The sequence below is a fragment of the Rattus rattus genome, chromosome 11, assembly GCF_011064425.1.
Source record: "Rattus rattus isolate New Zealand chromosome 11, Rrattus_CSIRO_v1, whole genome shotgun sequence".
In the NCBI taxonomy this organism is placed as follows: Eukaryota; Metazoa; Chordata; class Mammalia; order Rodentia; family Muridae; genus Rattus; species Rattus rattus.
The window spans coordinates 5,941,823-5,961,956 of record NC_046164.1 but is presented as its reverse complement, the minus strand read 5'-3'; the positions used below and the strand labels follow the sequence as shown (position 1 = coordinate 5,961,956).

Below are 20,134 nucleotides of genomic sequence, written 5' to 3'. Positions count from 1 at the left end.
CCACGGGTTGGGGTTAATATGAGCAAAGTACTATGATATATACTTTTGAAAACCATTATTATATACACAAAATTAATTTTGAAAATACTTAAAACTCCCAAAAGGTACATAAATTATGGTTGGGAAAAGAAGCAACTGATTCAAACATGGTGATTTATGCCCATAATCTAGCACTCAGGAGGCTGAGGCAGGAGGATCAAGAGTTGAAAGCCAGCTTTGGCTAGCTTTGAGTTTGAGGCCAGTCTGGGCTAGATGAGACCTGGTCACAAAGTCAATGAAAGGGGGGCGAGCGTTTCATTTATCTCTTGACGGCTACCTCTCTGCTGTGGAGAGCATCCCCTCATTTTTTGGTTCAGATTTAGGAAAATGCAGTGAAAAGGCACAGAAGGGGAGGCAGCTCTAAGGCAAATGGAAGGCAGAGGCGGCCATATTTCTGCCAATGCCAACCGTGTAAAGGGTTCCCTTCTTTGAGCTGCTTTGAATAAGGTCCTGTATTGGTGTCAGATTCCTCGACGATTCCCCATAAAAATCAGAGAGGGCAGAAAGCTGAAATAACCCTGCCTACTTTTCACACGACAGTGAGAGAAACTGAGGCACAGGCTAGTTAAATGACCGGCAGTCCCACTGACGGCCTCAGTGCAGGCTTTCCAGCCCCTCCGCAGTGTTAACACCACACAAGCTTTCGGGAAGGCCTCCCTCCGGTCCGCATTGGGCTGAGGACTTACACTCATCGTTGCATTAATCTCGGCCACCGTTTCCTCATCGGTGGGGAACTGATATATCTGGACTCCGTTGCTCACGAGTTCACTCATGATCTTACTCTTGAACTTGTGCAATTCGTTCTTGGCGATGGTGTCGGCTTTCGCAATGATCGGGATGATGTTCACCTGCAAAGCAAACGTGAACACATTCACACAACCCCACATCGAGAACAAGGAGCTGGACCGAGAAAGTGTGCCACCAGGCAACACTGTAAGGTGCAGGCGACGCTCGGACTTCCTCCTGGATGAGACATTCAGACACGGAATCCTCTCAGCTCCCCTCTGACTTCCTCGCATCCCACACTGATGCTCAGTTTGTAACTTCCTCTCCTGCACCACCTCCCACTTCAGAGTAAAAGGAAATGTTTTCACTCCGTGACAAACAGTGACAGCAAGGAAGTCAGTCCGCTCTTTGAATAAACAGCCACTCCTTTTACGGGCTTGATTTCTGAGTGCCCGTACAGCGCTGGTCAAAGCGGGGTACTATCAGGGCTACGCTGCACCACCCTTCCCCTCTTCTGAGGACCTAGAAATTCCTGGGAGAGATTCAAGTGTTACCCATTTTAAAAATTTTTCAATCTCAACCGTTAATTCTTTTGAAAAATCAGTTTTCCAAATGACCCTTTCGTCTCATAAAAAGGTCCGGAGTTAAAAGCAAGGCTCATTGTGAGCATGGTGGCACACATATACAATCCCAGCACTAAGGAGAGAGAGTCAGGAGGATGAAGAGTTCAAGGCCATGCTCAGCTACATGGTAAGTCTACACGGGCTCCATGGCTCAAAAACTGACAGCTCATTTTCAGAGTGTCGGTTATAAAAATAGGGGTGCATTCAGAATTTGACCTTAATGGTGGACATCCCAGAATAAGAGCTCAGGACACCTGGGAATGGGGGAATAAAGCCCCAAGGTAGGAAGGACACCACCACTGACTCAGCCTTCAAGAGGCCTCATGCGACTGGCCTCAAGCACGCTCTTTGCTGAGGTTGGTGAGAGCTCCCGGTTCCCCTGTCTCCTCCTGAGTGCTGGGACTACAGATACGACTTTAATTCGCAGTTTAAGATGAATTTTCTCCTCCTCTCTCAAAGGCACAGAGGGTTTTGTGAGAGGCTCTGGACATCTGGTACCTGGACTACACTCTGCCCAGCTCGGGAGCTCATGGCCTTTCAGAGTTTTCAGTCACATTTGAATTTTTTGCTTTTCTTTTCCACGGGTCAAATTAGAACTCGCGGACAAACAAGAATAAGAGACAAACATGTCTGTGTTCAACATATCTCTCGGACCCTCCCAAACTTCAGGGGCTAGGGCTTCCTCCAGTTAAGGAGAGCGTCCCCGACAACAGGCGACAACAGGCAAGGGCTTGACCAGCACCTCACAGGCAGAGCGCTTCCTGCTGTGTTTCATGACAACCTTGTGTGCATACTCGGGTCTGAGACAAAGACAGCAGCCAGTTATGGATCCTTGGCCAAACTGATCAGGGTATAGACAGAGACATCAACCCGTCACACGGGCAGGTGCTTACACTCTTCTAAGAACGTAACTGCTTAACACTGCCCTTGATCGTTGTAAGTGAAACTGTCTACACAGTATCGAAAGATGCCACCTAGCTGTCCGACAATATCTTAATCAAGTCGTCTGAAAGTTTAACCTGCTTTGCCCTTGGACCTTTTGGGTGTTTGTCGTTTTCTGTTGCATTTGTTCAGCTTCTAGTTTTCTCCATTTCCTTTCAAGTGTCAAACAGAAAGCCACAACCACCACCTTTCTTTAGGATGGCTCTAATGAATGGATGCTTAGAGAGCAGAAGAGCTTGCCTGTTTCCAAGGACAAGGCAGAAGGGGAGCAGCACTCCCCACATGGGATCTGCCATCACCAGGGTAAAACCCCCAGGAATCAAAGTTCAGATAACTGAACAGGGTAAGGAAGAATGTCTACTGTCCTTGCAGAGTCCCCTGGCAGTAGGAATAGTGGTGGTTGTAGTAATGGTAGTTGTTGTTGTTGTTGTTGTTGTTATTATTAAATACTTTAAGGCCAGTTGTTGTTGTTGTTATTATTAAATACTTTAAGGCTAGTAGAGTGTCATTTTGCCTGTAGATGCTAGAAGTCCAAAGGCCCTGGCTAATCCAGAAAGGGCCTGGCGGGGACAGGATGATTGCTGAACATTCTCTTTCTGTTTTACTTCTCTCAAGAGAAAGAAAATTTTAAACAGTATTTGGGGTGGCGATGTATGCACCCAGAAACACACCCTAGGGCTCTGATCATCCAGTAAGACTGCACCGAGTGCCAAGGGAATTCATCCGGGGAAAGGACGGTGACAGTCGTTTACTCGCGGTTGGCTTCCCGTATTTCTGAACCTGTCTTCCGTTCATCTCACAACAGAAAACTGAATTAATTATAAAGCTGGACATCAGATTTTTTATCACACTGAACAGCCCCTTCCTTCGAGAGCTGTAGAAACAGTGGCTACAAACATGACAGGCCAGAAATGAAACTTAAGACTCCCCTTTCTGTGGAGACACACGTTTTTTTTTAAATCTAAAAGGCCATGTGTCCTCAGGCAGGCAGAAGGTTAGAACCTGATCCTTCTCTGAGCTTCAAATTAAAGCCAGCTCTTTGTACACTTCAGGGGGCAAATAACCATCACATTTATGTTTTACTCCACTTAAGAACTAAGTGTAGCCTCCTGTGTTATCTTGGTCTCCTCGTGCCTAACACCCAGAAGAGGTTTGTAACACATATGTGGCCAAACACCATGGCTCTGTAATCCAAAAGGAAGCAATAACAATAGCCCAGCTACATGCATTCCAGCAAATAAGCTATGCCTTAGAGAAATGGAGGCATGAAGGAGAGTGGGTGGGTCCACATCCCATACCTTGCTGTCCAGCTTCTTCATGGTGACCAGGTCCAGGGACTTCAGTGAATGTCCCGTGGGGGCGATAAAGTAAAGGCAGGCGTGAATCCTCGTGTCGTGGTAGTTGAAGAGAGAACGCTTAATTTTCAATTCCTCTTGCAAGTAGGCCTCAAACTGGGCGTCAATGTACTCCACTATGGGCTTATAGCTGGAATGCAGAAGAACCTTTTTAAAACACATTTTCAATTTGTTTTGGCCTTAAAGCTCTTGCAGACTGGTGCGGCCTTTCATTAAACACTGCAAGCGATATGCTGCCCTAGCAGCTAGGACCCAAGTTCTTAACCTTTCCGGCCCTGACTCCCCTTCTCTGTACGAGCAGCAGAGCATCACTTATGCTGGCCCCGAGACTTCGGTCATTCCTTGCTTGCTTCCAGCCCCTGCTTACAACGTCCTCTGGCTAGAGCCTCTAAGAGATCACCGATCTGAGTGAAGTGATTCTGACAGCTACTAATGCCTACTTGGCAATGGTTCACTGAACGAAATCAGTTTGTGATTTCGGAATGGGGCATCGCTGCCCCCAGGAGTTCTCCCTAGTCCTTGGCCCATGCCCTCAGAGGCAAGCAGGCTGAGCTCTCTGCGCTTCCCTAGGTCAACAAGACACTGAAGATCCTGTGTATCTGTGACTTAAGAGTCTTCCTGATATTCTTCTTGTCCTTTAACCATAAACCGGTGCCCTTCCTCCCCCTCCTCCTGTTCCTCCTGCTCCTCCTCCTCCCCCTCCTCCTGTTCCTCCTGCTCCTCCTCCTCTTCCTCCTCCTCTTCCTCTTCAACAAGTGATAGCCAGCTCTGTTTTGGATAAGTATGTATGATTCTACAAACTGGCCATGAAAATCAGCAGCAGCTATCAGAAACACATCCTCCAGGAAGTAAGCAGTGTGGTGATTACTGTGGGAAAACGCATTATCCCTTTCGGTCTCCAAGCGAACTGATCGGAGGAACTTCGTTTTAGCAGCAAAGAAAAGGACAGATCCATCAGAAACACAAGGCACTACTTCTCCCCCCCCAAAAGTACTCTCTGGTGAACAATCCAGCTGTATGAAAATAAAAGTCTTTGAAGACCCAGATCCCAGAGCCATAAATTAACTGAAAGCCCCAATGGGGTGTTACAAATCCTTACAGTAAGGACGGCAGTAGATGTCCTGAGGAGACTGGCAGAGAACAGAGTTGTGATCAAGACTGAACCGAATCAGCAAGCTGGTTTGTATCGTTTAGGATAGGAGGGGGAGGGGGGCACATTGAAACAGGACAAGTGTGACTGTGGGTTGGTGTGTCTGCTTATCTTGTGTGTGTGCCTGTCTGTACATGGAGGACAGAGGTCAACCTCAGACATTAACCCTCCAGAGCCATTTCCTTTTTCCTTTTTTTTTTTGAGGTAGAATCTCCTACTGGTTTGGGACTTGCCAGTAGGCCAGGTTAGCTGGCCACTGAGGCCCAGGATCCTATGCTATCACCCTAGTCCCTTGCTTGGGCGTTTTAAGGCAGAGTCCTGAGATGTAACTAGCCTTGAACTAGCTCTGTCGCCAGGCTCAAACGTGTGTCTTCCTGCCTCAGTTCCCAAGTACTGGGACCACAAGCGTGCACTCCTACGAGGAGCTACTAAACAACTAACTGCTCGATGGTTTGTCCTTCATGACTCGATCGTCATCCACTGGCTGGATGTAAACAGTCGCTCTACAGGTATTAAAAAAAAAAAAGGTGGAATATGTCTCAAAATTAAAATTAGAATTGCAAACTTCTAAAGCAATAGATACGGTTGTTAAGAGTCTCTTTTGTTTATCATTTTGAAACATAGGCACAAATTACATAGCAATACTCATGCTTGTTATTTTGAGAGAGTTGTGTAGGAGAATCATGGATTTAGGCCAAAGTGCCTGAGACCCAAGGTAAGCATCCTAGTCACTAAGTCACTATCTCTGGGCTAGAGAGATGGCTCAGCACTGACTGCTCTTCCCGAGGTCCTGAGTTCAAACCCCAGCAACCACATGGTGGCTTACAACCATCTGTAATGAGATCTGATACCCTCTTCTGGTGTGTCTGAAGACAGTTATAGTGTACTTATACATAAAATAAATAAATAAATATTAAAAAAAAAGTCACTAGCTCCATGGTCCTTGGGCAGGAAGGAGGATCAAGTGTACAAGGCCAGCCTCAGCTATACAAGTTCCAGACAGGCCTGGGCTATCAGGGACTAAATAAATACTTTTTTTAAAAAAAATCAGAGCTACAGTGAGGGGCGAATAAACTAGTTGATGGAAAGAATGTACTGCAAAGCTATTTCATAACACCATAAACACAGAACGCACTAAGTCCAAGGACTGCGGCTGGGGCTTTTAAAAAGAAGAGGGAGACAACCAAGATGTCCACACCCTTCTCAGTTCCTACTCGTCTAGTGCTGAGCCCCGCCCTGTGGGGAAGTGGTTGGCCCAAGGAGGTCCACCGATCATGTCTGGGGGTGAGCCTCCCGGTTTCCTGACACTGGGGCAGGCTGCAGGTTTAGGCTCACCCCGGCAACTTCTTATTCCATGGGAAGGAAAAGCCACTCCCAGTGTGCCTTGCCTCCTTGTTTCTGAGTCAGGGCTGTCTCTGCCTCCTCTAAGGGGCAGCCCAAGTTTGTTTCTGTTCTCCTCCGATTTCCTCTCTTGCCTCTTGTCCTTGATGAACATCCATGTTCTGAGGAGGCAGGACACGGCAGGGACCCTTTCAGAGCTGTGTTTTGAGTCCTTTGTTTTCTTTGTGCCCTAGGCCTCCTTTGCTGCTTCTCCCGAAGTCCTGTCAGACCTTCACTGGCTCTTCCTCCCCTGTGGTCTCCCCGGAAAACCACATCGATTCTGAGTTTCCTTTAGCATTTCTTCGATGACACGCTACTTTCTACCTCCAGTCCCTCCCACTTAACACTTTGTTAAATATTTCCAACCGCTCTTCTATAGAGCTCTACAGGTGCCCCTCTTTCTCCCCTAGTCACCCCCAGCTGTGGGTGTCAGAAGTCCCGAGTTCCCTTCCTTCTTACAGCCATGCCCGAAATCTCTTCCATCTAGCATATGTGAAGGCCTCATGCGTAGCAGATAGAACTACCCTACCAACATCACTAGCAAAATAAATATCCATCAAGAAAAGGAAAGTGGTATGAGTTTTGTTTTAAGATGAGAAGAAGAAGAAAAAAAGGACCTAAGGGGGGTAGGAAATTACATCATTATAAACAAACAAAAGGCTTGTTCTCTTGGAGACCTATTTCCTTAGGCTAAAGTTTCAATATGAGAAAGAAACAATGAAACAGCTTCCCCCGGGGAAACCAGCAGCCAGAGCGCTCTTCAGCTCTTCAGCCCTCTGCATCCTAGAAACAAGTTCCACAGATAAAGCTTAAGTGATAAGTAACTGTGGCCTGTTACTTTCAGAGCTAAGAAAGGACCTCTGCTACTTTGTGTGTGGCCAATTCAAACTTCTCTGGGCTGTAGGAGATGGGGGAGAACAAAGAAGTTTTAACATAATATCCTTTTAAGGGCCATTCCTTAACACTGCTCATTTTATTCATATACTTCCAGGCATTAAAAAATACAGCAAAACCAGATAGTCCAGCTTAAAGTTACAGGGAAAAGGTATGCTAAGTCATTTCCTTCTCTGATCATTCATGCACAGTGGAATGGATTATCTAGGACTCTCAGGCTGGTGACCTTAAAGTTCATGGCACCTCCCAAAGGTGGAGTAAACTATCTATTCTGGTTCTAATGAGGCAGCAAGATTCCGCTGGTCCTTGCCCCTTGCCCTCATCCGTGAGTGCAGTCAGAGCAAGGAAGCCCTTCAACAAGACTTAAACATAACAGGAAATTCTCCCAGACCCCCTCTTCCGGTCTCCTTCTAGCTAGCCAGGTCAGAAGCAGATAACGTCTCCAGAATGCGATATGTTCCCAAATCTATAAACATACTGGGACATTCTTGATGCACCAAATCTATGGCAGAGAAGCTTGCCCAATAGTTGGGAAAGAATTCTGGCTTTGAGAACAAGCACAACCCTCCCTATAAGGTTACATGCTGATACAAAAATGCATATCCCACTTCCAGTATCTTGACGAAAACAGAGACTGTCCAGGGACTGTTTTTAGATCAGTCATTTAAATTTACAGTCAACAATGAATGCCTTTTGAGGTATAGGTCTAGAGCTCCAAAAGCCATTCAAAGAGGTTACTCAAGAGTTGTCAAGAAATTAAAGAGGAAAAGAAATATTTGGTATCTAGGTTAGGTTAATATCATACTTCCTCTCTTCTGAGTCTCCTTGGAAACTATTATTTGACCCAAATGAGTCAGATAATTTCTTAAAGAGGACTCCAGATGCAGATACGAGGATCCGCACTGTGCTCGCTCAGGTACTTCGCAGCTTGTTGCTGGCTAGTGAAAACCCACCAGCCTGAGGAGAACTCTGTCAGGAGTGAGGCAAACAAACCAGGAGCAGGGCTGAGGCAATGACTAGAAGCCGGAAAGGCAATGGCGTTCCAGCAGGAAGATGTTAGAGGGCGCCTGATTCTCAATCCCGTGGGGAGCCAAGAATCCAGCCAGGGAATGCATAAACATGAAATTCCCCAACTCACAGAAGAAATCTATCCAGCAAAGAGCTGAGAGACAAGCTTTGCTCTGTACCTAGTCCTTGAAAGCGCAGGGAACAGAAGCTCCTGTCAGTCTCCAGCTCCCACAATGCACCTGTGCCCTTCTCCTGGTCCCTGGGGATTTCTCATTTGTTCCATGTGGCATTAAAGGGGCCTTCAGGTGAAACCTCCCCGCATCATACCATGGCATTGGGAGTCAGAGGACAATCAGAGCTTGGTTGTCCCCTCCCCAGCTCTGTACTGATGACCCCACTTTGATTATATGTAAATGAAGCCCTTTCCACTAAAGGTAACTATTGCCTGTTTATCACAGGACAACAACGGCCACTTAATTAAGAGTGTTTAAAGTACTCCACAGATAAAACAGACCTCAGTGCTCAGCTAAGGAATGAATTATATATTTCCACCACGAACTGCGGGTTTAACGGCACTGTTAAAATGTATCTAAATGACAGACAGTCCTACATATAAAGGTTTCAAAGCCCTCTTACAGAACACAACTACAGAAGCACACACACCATATTGAGGAAAGGGTTTTTGAAAATGCTGGCACCGGCACTGCTGATAAGCAAAACATCCCACAACTTATGTCTACCTATTGATCACTCTAAGGGACGAGGCCGTCTCATAATGCTGTCATTATCCAAAAAGGTCTCTAGAATCATCTTTGGGCTGAAACAGCTTTAACCTTCTTAAATCCCTTTGTAAGAGAATAACTCCTGAAAGTCTAGCAGGCCTCCATACTGAGAATGCAGGGAGCCTGCTACTAAAGAAGACAGGGAGGTATCCAGGGGCTAAGTCTCCTTGTCTGCCTCCTGCCCCAGGAAGGACCATGAACTCTACATGATCTGGCCTTGGCCTTGTGGTTTTCTATAAATTATAAGGATACCATAGTCACTGTGGTAGAAGTTGAGTTTGCTCTCCATGGTTTGGCCACACTGTAAAGAGACCCATTTCCTTTAGACTACAGGGAAACTAAAGCAGGGACTTACAGACCAGTTTGAGAGCAAACGGACTATTTTCAACAATCAAGATATCCCGAAGTTAAGATTGAAGAACGGGTTCACTGACCCCGAGAGCACATTACACTCTGGCAAGCTTTAAGAATTAGCAGCTTCCCTCGAGGAGAGGCAAACAGCCATTCACAGGGAAAAGCCACACTTACGCGGCTCTACAGATGGGCTACGTGTTTTACAAAATAAAAACTAACTGTAGTATTCTACAATATAAGCTTCCTGCTTATGGGATTGACTTGGGGCCAGATTTTATGATTACACAAGAATCCACTGGTATCGGGCAACCTTGATCTGTATTCAAAAACCACTGTGCCAAAATGCTTTTAAGATATTTTACTTTCTAATTAAGAGTTATTTTCCCATACACTCACACAGGATTTTATAGCATAAATTACATAATTATGTAATCCTGCATCTGTAGAGGAAATTTTAATCCATCCAATTGAGCTAAATTCCTCATTAGTCTCAACTAACCCTCCTAGCTGTTAGGCACACACTCTGGTAATTCTGCACCCAAATTCTTCAAGGCTTCTGAATTTACCTGGGATGCAGCCTCCTTGAGATAGGGCTCCCTGCCTCCTAACCCATATCTATAGCTACAGAAATGTTAAAACATACCTGTCGTCTTTATTAATCTGGTCTCCAAATCCCACTGTGTCAACAATGGTTAGCTTCAGCCGTACGTTGCTTTCCTGCAGTTCGTAACTTCTGGCTTTTAACCGGACACCTGGTTCGTTGTGAGTAGCTGGGTCACTTTCAAATTTGGTGTTGAATAAAGTGTCCATCAATGTGGATTTGCCAATACCTGTCTCTCCTAAATAACCACAAAAGAAAATTCAAAACTGGGTTAAAAGGCGGGCAGGGCAACACGACTGGAAAGGCAATATAGACTAGAAACTCCGCTGTAAATCCCATAGTTTGTTCTCTGGATGATCTAGAGAACGCCTCCTTAGAATGGCCTCTAAATTCATAAATTCCCAGTGGTATTTCAAGTCAAGATATGGGCTCCCCGTATGCACAAAGCCGAGGGAAGGACAACAAAACAAGGACATCAGTCAAACAGCGAGGCTCAAACATGAAGCCAGGATGGGTTGAAGGGTCTAAGCCTGCAGCTTAGGACCAAGCATAAGTCTCTCATAAGCCCGGTTCACCTGCTGGGTCTCGGAGCTCCAAAGCAGAGAGCCAAACCCTGTCTCTGGCAGTGTGGTTGAGTGCAGACATGATTATCAAGAGGAGGAGGGAAAACTCAAGGGGCACTAGCTAGAAAATGCTCCTTTTTAAAGTAGTCAGCAAAACGTCCTCCTAGACTCAATTCAATGTGTCAACACCTATCAGCACCCTTCAGCAAATCCTGGCCCCGACCTGACAGTGTTCTTGGACATCCTGAAGGAAAGAGGCAATCACGTTTCAGGCAGTGAAAGCCCCAGGGGAAAGGAAGGATTCTGGAACCTTCAGCCTTAAGGCAATGTTCTCACTAAGTGGACAAAAAGGAGTGATTAGAACTTTATATTACTGCAATCCTTGCTTCTCAACACAATGTCAAAGTAAAGCGAACGGAGGGCTTTCTGGGTCTGAGCTCATTCTGATGAAGTCTGATGAGGCTTGCCACTTAGCCAATGATTCATTTCTTCGACAGAACATTGTTCAAGTACATTTTTCTGACCCTTTAACTTTTCCACTGTGTCCCTGATATATCTAAGACCACAGAGTTTATCCAGCCAGTATTTTTCCAGTGCCCATTCTGAACACGGCTCTGTGCCAAGTTCAGGGAATACAGCAATGAACCAGGTTGACATGGGGTTCTCTCATATTATAGAACCTGGTCTAGAAGAGAACCAAATACCTACTGGACTCTCGTTGAAGGGGGTGAAGGGGGTGCTGTGGGAATCGCGCTCTAGGTGCCTGCCATTCTTATGAACAAGACCACACTTCTCCCCTGTGACCTTGGGAGTCACCACAGGAAACTGACCTACAGCTTGGCCTCTGACCCAAAGGCAACCACAGAGATCTGGCTATGGTAATACTACACAGGAGAGCCATCCACATAGAACGTCTCTGACTAAGAGACCATCAGCACACGCTGTCTGTCATGGCATAAGGAATGGTGTACCGAGAGAAGTTAACGGGCTAACATGATGACAGAGGGAAGGTTGTGAGCACACGGAAGCTGTGGACACCGAGCATGAGCTGGGAATACGAGAGAACAGGTCGGCGTGGAGGGGCAAGACATTAGACTCCGTTATAAAGGTAGCATTTGAGTGTAGGGATTTCAGGGTGAATGCAAACAGCTGGTGACAGCTCGAACCTCAGATATTACCTGAGTGTCATTTCCAGATGGCTCTGCGTCTGGCTGGAGAGAATTTGAGACTGCATTTGAGCTTTCTTACTTCCCTGAATAAGTGCATGCCGCCCCCCCCATCTCTCTCTCTCTCTCTCTCTCTCTCTCTCTCTCTCTCTCTCACACACACACACACACACACACACATGGGGGTGGGGAGAGATAGCCACAGACAGGCAGACACACACAGAGATAGACAGACACACAGACAGTCAAAGACACACAGACAAGACAGACACAGAGACATGCACAGAGAGAGAGACAAACAAGACAGACACACATACACACAGAGAAAGAGAGACAGACAGTCAGGCAGACACACACAGAGAAAGAAAGACAGACACACACACACACACACAGAAACAGACAGACAGACATGGACAGAGACAGACAGACAGATACACACAGAAGGAGAGAGAGAGAGACAGACATAGACACATAGAGAGACAGATTACACACACAGAAAGAGAGATAGAAACAGATAGACACAGACAGACAGAGAGAGACAGACAGACACACAGACACACACAGAGAGAGAGACACACACAGACACACAGACAGACACAGATACACACAGACACAGATACACACAGAAGGAGAGATAGACAGAGACACACAGAGACAGACAGACAGACAGGCAGACAGACAGACACACACACACACACACACACACACACACACACACATACACACACACCAGTATAAAATTAATATAAGCCAGTGTGCTTCCTCAAAGAGCAGCCCTTCCCGAGCCAGCATCCATGATTCATATTCACACAGATTAGCTATGAGCAAAACGAAATTACCGTGTGATTGACACAGATAAGAAAGAGAAGTCTTGCCTAGGGTGACTAGGACTCTGGTAGGCAGCCTGCTGATGGCAGTGACTCTGGGCACGTGCTGCACAGGGACCGCTCGGTTCTCGGAAAACCGTACTTGCAGGACAGCGGCAAAGAGACAAGCAGTTTCCACTGTGCCAAAGGTTGTCAGCAGGGTGACCTACTTCTCTCTCATCTTCCCCCAAGGACAGCAATAAAACCTCCACTCACAAGGCAAGGATTCCAGGCTACCTGGGACTGTAATCCCCATCTCCTCTGAGAATCACTTGAGCATGTGTGAAGAGGGAACGCCATCCGCCATCTTTTTAAAAGGACACGGCGTGGTTAATGATCGTATCTATATTAAGGTGGAAACTGGGAACAATTAGCATTCTGGACCCTACTCATAGTACAGAGTTAATCAACTGGTTGGAAAAAAAAGAAAAGAACCACTTTCTTCTAAACTTCCCTGTGTTTTGCTTTCCACGTCTGTGCTTGTGAGAGCTGTGATCAGACCCAGCTGGCGGCTGGTGTGATTCACCGAAAGCGGTCAGTGGGAAACAGGGAAGCTGGGGGTAAAGGGGGCCACAGAACCAAGGGGGTTTGGTTTGTCTTTTTTTGCATGCCTGGAGTCCTGTTTAAGCTACCCAAGTGTTCGATCACTCAGCTGCAAGCCAACACCTTCGTTTGTTGTTCCTTAGCTGTCTTCTGTTTGTCTTTACAGGGTCTCACTGTGCAGCCCTGGCTGTCCTTGAACTCAGACATCTGCCGACCTGGGCCTCCCAGAGTACTGAGACCGAAGCCTTCGGACCACACCTGGCTATCCCTTTTGTTTGTCTGCTTGCTTGCTTTGTAGCTTAGGCTGGTCTTAAACTCATAACGTAAGCCCAGGTAAGCCTCAAACTGGAGCGCTTAGGCCTCTACCTCTCAGGTATGAGGCTGAGAGGCCCACAGCACCATGCCTGGCTGGCACAGGGGAGATTTCGATGCACTGGATTTCGAATCTTCTGTCTAAACCAGTGGTTCTCAACCTTCCTAATGCTGCAACCCTTTAACCGGCATTTTATGGTTACCCCAACCATAAAATTATTTTTGCTGCCAATTTATAGCTGTAATTTTGCTATTATGAATTGTAATATAAATATATGATATGCAACCCAAAAAAAGGGGTTTCAACCAAGTTGAGAACCACTGGTAAACTTGGACTGCACAGCCTTGTCTATATCTTGATGTCCTCCCATGTAAAAACATATCCCCCGCCCCCTTGGTTTAAAAAAAAGATTTATTTTTATTTGAGTGTTTTGCTTGCATGCTGGTTAACGAAAACCTACTAGGTACAGGTCCCAGCTCCCACCAAATCTATAAAGGCATCTTCAGAACATCAGCGACTGACACCAACTCTGTAACATTTCGAAGCCCACAGCAAAGCACCAGGCACAGGGACAGGCACAGGCACTTGTTAATGCTAACAGAAAGTCAAAATGGCGTGGAGCCGATCACATGACTGAGATTTGCCACTTGGGTGGGCTGTTCGTTAGGTTGTTGTTCTGTTATTGATTCGTCTCCCTGGGTTCACAGCGGCGGCAGGAACTGAAGGCACGTGGTGGAGCGCTCTCTGCCGTTCCTGTTTCTGTGGATTCTGCTAATGGTGGGGAAGTATCCTTACCCTTCTGTTTACTCTCGGGCTGACATTAAAAACAGCCAGAGCTTCAAATGGATCAGACAGAAGCCTGAGATGGACCATTCACTGCCAGACCTGGCTACTTAGGTACACAGCTGTGCACCGGGGTCTGCTGGCCTCCCTTAAAGAGCAGAGAGTTTATTCTTGGACAGGGCCAGCAACCAGACAGCTGAAAGCTATGTTATTACTCCTCACACACTGGCCTTGATGACACTTGGTTTGGCATCACAACGGCCAGCCGGTAAGGGGATTTAAAAGACCGCGTGACACGCTGTGCTGTCGTCTGACCACAACGTCCACCAGTGCCTCTTTTCTTAAAAAGCCATATGAAATCTTCTTGGGTGAGTTTGTCTGAAGCAGTTATTTCTGTTTTTTACTTAATAAAACCGTCACACATTAAACTTTTAACTTGTGTTTGGCATATAATAACAAGTCTGGCAACAGGCCGTAAGTTCTGCTTCTAACCTAGGCTTCCCCTTTTGTTCCAGGATCAACTTGATTTTCACTCATTTTAACCTATGAGTTGTTTCCCGGCCTTTCCTGGGGAACAGTGGGACCGAGTCGTGTAAGACCCGATTGTACTCCGACACTGCGGACTTGGTTAAATCAGTTTTAATCTTGTCTGTGTTCTATTCCTACCTCGCATCCCCTCAAAACAATTGTTTGACTTTTTTTTTTAATCCATTTTCAAAACGCATCACTGATGGACTCTTCTTTCGGACCAGCTCCTCTTAAGGCAGGGATGTGGTGGCATCTCACTCAGCTTTGTACGTTCCTAAGAACTGACGCTCCGATGGATGAGCATAGATGGGACAACTCTGAGAGAGTCAGTGTCCTTTTGGAGAGTGGAAGCCAGTTATAAAAATCTAAAGTTGTCACAAGAGGTTGAATGAGAACTGAAGAAATGCCCTTTCTTAATTGTGACCACACAATTAATAACTTTTACTTTACAAATCATTGGCTGGCAACAGGCGTTTGTTCTTGCTGTTGCTATCAAACGCCTGTGGTTAGGAGATTTGATGTGTCTCACTTCTGATATGCTAGTATTTAATGCTGACATTCCTAGCTTCCGAAAGAATTTATGTTGCTTCTTGACAAACAGCCCCGTGTCAGTCAGGTTTCGTTACGATGACAGGCCTGAGGCAGGGTAATTTTATGGAGAGAAAAAGTGTGTTTAGGTCACATCTGTGGAGGTTTGAAGGCACGGTGCCGGCCTTGACTTAGTGCTAGTGAGGAAGGAGTGGGTGGCATGATAACATGTACGAGGAACACATGAGAGAGCTCATGGTCAGACAAGAAGCCAGAGGCTGGGGGATGGCTAGAATAAGCCTCTATCACTGCCCTCTCGGCTCAGAATCAGAGACCCAGAAGAACCACTTTAATCCCTTCTGAAGCCAAAAACCTAAGCTCTTCTCGCAGACACCCCATTCTTAAAGGTCCCAAAATGTCTCAGGACTACCACCAAAGATAGGTCCCCAGCACATGAACTCTTGGGGGACAGACTCAAACCACAGCCAAATTGTAGAAACTCCAAAGGAAATCTGGAGAATTATATATATATCCTGTCTTGGGAGTATATCCGGGATTTATTATAGAGCAAAAAACATTAAAGCCCAGAAACAGCATGGTCCTCTATGTAAATCAGAACCTATGCACCTGTGAGGGGTCCGTATCTGTCCGGCGTGTGGGGCCCCACGCAAGCTCCCTTCTGATAAAGCTTCTTCTTTCCTATAGGGAGCCGCTTGTGTCTTGGAGTACACTGACCTCCACTCCCAGTCAGGATGGGAACCACACTCAGAAAAAAATCTGTGGTATTCAGTGATCTGTGACAGGGAATGGCTTGTTCTCTCCCTGCTGGTAATTGCCGGAGCCAGACTGCTGGAGTGAAAATGTCCAAACACAAACAAACCAGCAGAAGCAAGCAACATCAAGAAGTGGACAGTGTTCTGAACACATGCTTCCATCCCAGGAGCCAGTAGTATGAGAGAGGGGGGGGGGAGAGGGGAGAGGGGAGGGGGGGGGGGAGGGAGGGGAGGGAGAGGGAGAGAGGGGGGGAGGAAGGAGAGGGGAGGGGAGGGGAGGGAGGGACAGGGAAGAGAGGGAGAAGGAGAGGGAGAGGTAGAGGGAGAGGGAGGGAGGAGAGGGAGAGGGAAAAGGAGAGGGAGAGGGAGAGGGAGAGGGAGAGAACAATGTTATGTGTATACATACATACATGTGTGTAAGTGAGAGCACCTGGGTGGGAAAGCCTTGGTCCTTCCACGTCATTGAGACAGGGTCTCTTGTTTTCTGACTATGTATGTCAGACCAGCTGGCCCCCAAGGTCCTGCCTCCAACTCCATCTCAGTGAGGTGCACCAGGGTTACAGAAGCCTGCCCGATACACCAAGCTTATACAGAGATCCTGGAGATTTGAACTCAGGTCCTCACACTTGTACAGCAAGTGTGCTCGCTCACTGAGCCTTGTCCCCAGCCCTGCAGTCAGTTGTTCTTAATTCTGTTATTTAATGTGTCATTTCCTGAGTCTATGCTAGAAGGCAATACTAGCTACATTTAAATTGGATTTCTGCAATTCTCAATGAAAAATAAGTTCCCATTGTAAGAATGATAATCAAAGGAAGGCTTTGGTTGATTGTAGATGAAGGAAAGGGTCCAGGAGCTAAGGGTGCAGGCATCCTCTGCAATTATAAAAAGTAAGGGAATCATTCTCCCTAAGGTTCCTGTGAATGATACCACCTACAGACCCATGCAGAGTTCTGCCTACACAACTGGAAGGTAATACGCTGGTTGTGTTACAAGCCACCAGACTTAATAGAGAAAGAGGTGGAAAGCATCCTAGGAGCCTCCCGTGTTATCTGTGAATAACGAATTCAGGTGGGAGGTTTGTAACATTTCGATAATAAGTACATGTTATGTTAATTACTTTGAAATGCGCACTTACAGGTGGATTCGAACTGTCTGTGTGTGAATCAAGGTACTACTACTTATCCAGGAGAGGGGGCATGGTAGATGTTTTTTCTAAATCTAACAGGAGACCATTAATATAAAAAATCCAACCTGTGCTGTTTACCATGAGGGCTCAGTCACCAAGCCATGCGTGCCACGTACCCAGGTAGAGCCTACCCATTAGCAAGCCCTGTCCCATGGGATAGCTCTCCACTATGGTGCAGGAGACAAAGCACAATTCTCAGATCAATTCATGAAGCTGATTTTGGAAAGGGACCCACAGAAGCTTGGAAGAGATGTCAGAATAGTAATTGGCCCAGAGTTAAAATTTAGTACACTTCAATACAAAATCAGCCAAATGCTACACTAAGGAGGAACTGCCTTGCCTTACAATGAAAATATATCAAAGTACAGCTCCGTAGAACCAGCTGTAATTCAGGAGGGCCCTGTTCCATATCAAAAAGGCTTGCACACAGGGAGACCGGGAGGTCTGAGGTGGCTATGTTGGCCAGGTCTTTCCTGCCATTCTCCTTTCCAAGGCTTAAAACACAGTGCCAGAGAACAAGCTGGCCCAGACTGCCGGCACTGTCACATTCTACACTATTGACATTCATACGTCCTGCACATCAGCTACAAGCAACTGGCTCCTGAGGAAAAAAAGACATGTGCTCCCCAACTGCTCCTCCTCCAGGTGAGCTTCTCCCGCTGAGGGTAAACCATTTCACTTGGGCAAGAGAAATCAGTCTAACACACTCTGTCAGGTTTAGACTGGGAGTGAGGGGTTGGGGGTAGGGAAGGGTAGGAGCAGTCGGGAGGTGTCACTTGGCCACATGGAGAAATGCTTCAGTCCGTCTCAAAGTGATACCTTGAACAATAAATATACCAACAAGCCTGGGGCAAGAAAACACTACCAGACCATCCAGCCCACTGCTCTGCAATGCGATGGGTGTTTCAGGAATATTTTTTAATCAAGATAACAGATTTATTATTTTGATTTTCTTGTTTGTCAGCCTTTTCCTACCCTTTCCCTTCTTAAATTAAGAATTTATCTAGAAGGAAGCCCCCCAGGCCAGAGGTGACCTGGGTTATAGCAGGACACTGGGAGGAGGACTGCATGAATCAGATACATGGAGGGTGTAAATCCAATCTCTTTAAATTTTACCTTTGTCTACAAGGAATAGAACAAAGGTAAATTTAGATCCCAATTTAAGAACAGCAGGTCAGAGAGAGATAGAACCCTAGATTTTTTTTTTTTTTCCCTGTTCTGAGAGCCAAGGCTTTCTGAAGTGTCAAAAGCCATTTTAACTCTTACTGACTTGATGAGTCTTTGGGAGGCTACCAGGGGAGGTTACACTTACAGTAAGAGACCAGAGACTCTAGGAACACACTGCTTAAAGCAGTGGTTCTCAACCTCCCTAAGGCTGCGACCATTTAACACAGTTCCTCATGATGTGCCGACCCTCCCAACCATAAAACTATTATCGTTGCTACTTCATAAATTGTAATTTTGCTACTGTTAAGAATCATAACAAATCCGAAAAAAAGAACCAAAAAAAAAAAAAGAATCATAACAAATATCTGGTATTTCTAATGCGCTTAGGCGACTACGGTAAAAGGGTCAGATGACGCCCCACCCCCAAAGGGGTCAGGACCCACAGGTTAAGAACCACTGGCTTTGGTTTTGGTTGCTTTTACAGTATCTACCTGAGTTCCTTCAATTTCCTATACTCTAGTGAGGGTCCAGCACCCCTTCTCCATGAAAAATTAAGATAAATGTTTTCATGATGATATAAGCCTGGCCAGTTGCATGCGTGACCATGTAACAGACATGAAGACAGTTTGATTAGTACTGCAAAACTACAAAGCTTTTATCAAATATAACCAGACTCTTCACAATGGTGTCACGCAGAAAAGGCCACTATCATCAGCTTGCTCCACTGGAGGCCAAGGTAATAAACCATCACCCCTCCTTTCCCAGAACCATCCCTGCCCCTTCTGTGCAACAGGTGCCACCGACACTTACCCACACACAGGATGTTGAAACAGAATCCTTGAGAAGTGGATTTGTTGACCAGCTGGTCAGGGAGACTGTCAAATCCAACATGGCCAGAAAGTGATAAGTTTCGCAGTTCTTCATTCTGGAATTTAAGAGGAAAAATGCTTGAGGAGCCATGAACTACATCACTAGTCATTATTTCCAAGGTCCTGTGACACACAGAGATGTCCTGATGTCTAAGCCTTCCCTGGCTTCTTCACTACCAACCCCAGAACCACTCCTCCTCCTCCTCCTCCTCCTCCTCCTCCTCCTCCTCCTCCTCCTCCCCTCCTCCTCCCTCCTCCTCCTCCTCCTCCTCCTCCTCTCTCCTCCTCCCTTCCTCCTCCTCCCCTCTCCTCCCTTCCTCCTCCTCCCCCTCCCTTCCTCCTCCCCCTTCCTCCTCCTCCTCCTCCTCTTCCCAGTTGCCCTCCAAAAGCAGACTACCTCCCCAGAGACCTCATTCCTTGCATCAAGTGTACAGTTCCAGGAAATAGGAGCTTAGCAGCAACTGGTTCAAATATGCATTAGGTGACATTTAAAAAAATTAATAAATTAAAAATGTAATAGCCTCCATCATTCAAGAAAAACATTCCAATATTTTCTAGACATGCAAACAAACATTGTTTTAAAAAAAATTAATAAACTAAAAATGTAATAGCTTCCATCATTCAAGAAAAACATTCCACTTATTTTCTAGACATGCAAACAAACATTGTTGCAGAAATACAATAGGGGCTGTGAGGTGCTCACAGTGCAGGACACAGAAGGCTACAATTAAGGAACATTGTTATAACCAACGCAAGGCAACATATTTAAAACATCTCAACGCCCAAAGCAGGTCCATCCCGTCATTTACTGTCCAGCCTTAGTGGCACTTCTTCACCAAGGCTCTGCACACACAGGACCTCCTCAGGGTGAACTGGTGGAGATTGGGGGTGGGTAGGGGCATTGGAGTTGAGACACCCATCTGTCTTAGATGACAGTGCTGACCATTAACAGAACTTTGAGCACATCTCATAAGCAATAGAGATCAATGGTGAAG

At 46.2% G+C, this 20,134-nt stretch overlaps 1 protein-coding gene across 8 annotated transcripts in view; it reads right to left on the bottom strand.

The window, feature by feature from the left end:
* The window catches only part of Septin11 (septin 11), an 85,768-nt gene that overhangs the window by 17,825 nt on the left and 47,809 nt on the right, over positions 1 to 20,134 (bottom strand). For all 8 annotated transcript variants that reach the window (XR_004389446.1, XM_032916366.1, XM_032916367.1 and 5 more), the window contains exons 2-5: positions 19,081 to 19,195; positions 9,897 to 10,092; positions 3,629 to 3,815; positions 726 to 887 (exon numbers count right to left, since the gene is read on the bottom strand). Coding sequence is in view for 7 of the 8 variants with exons in the window: in XM_032916366.1 (XP_032772257.1) it covers positions 726 to 887; positions 3,629 to 3,815; positions 9,897 to 10,092; positions 19,081 to 19,195 (660 nt within the window). In the remaining variant the exon portion in view is untranslated. The remainder of the gene's footprint in view (positions 1 to 725; positions 888 to 3,628; positions 3,816 to 9,896; positions 10,093 to 19,080; positions 19,196 to 20,134) is intronic.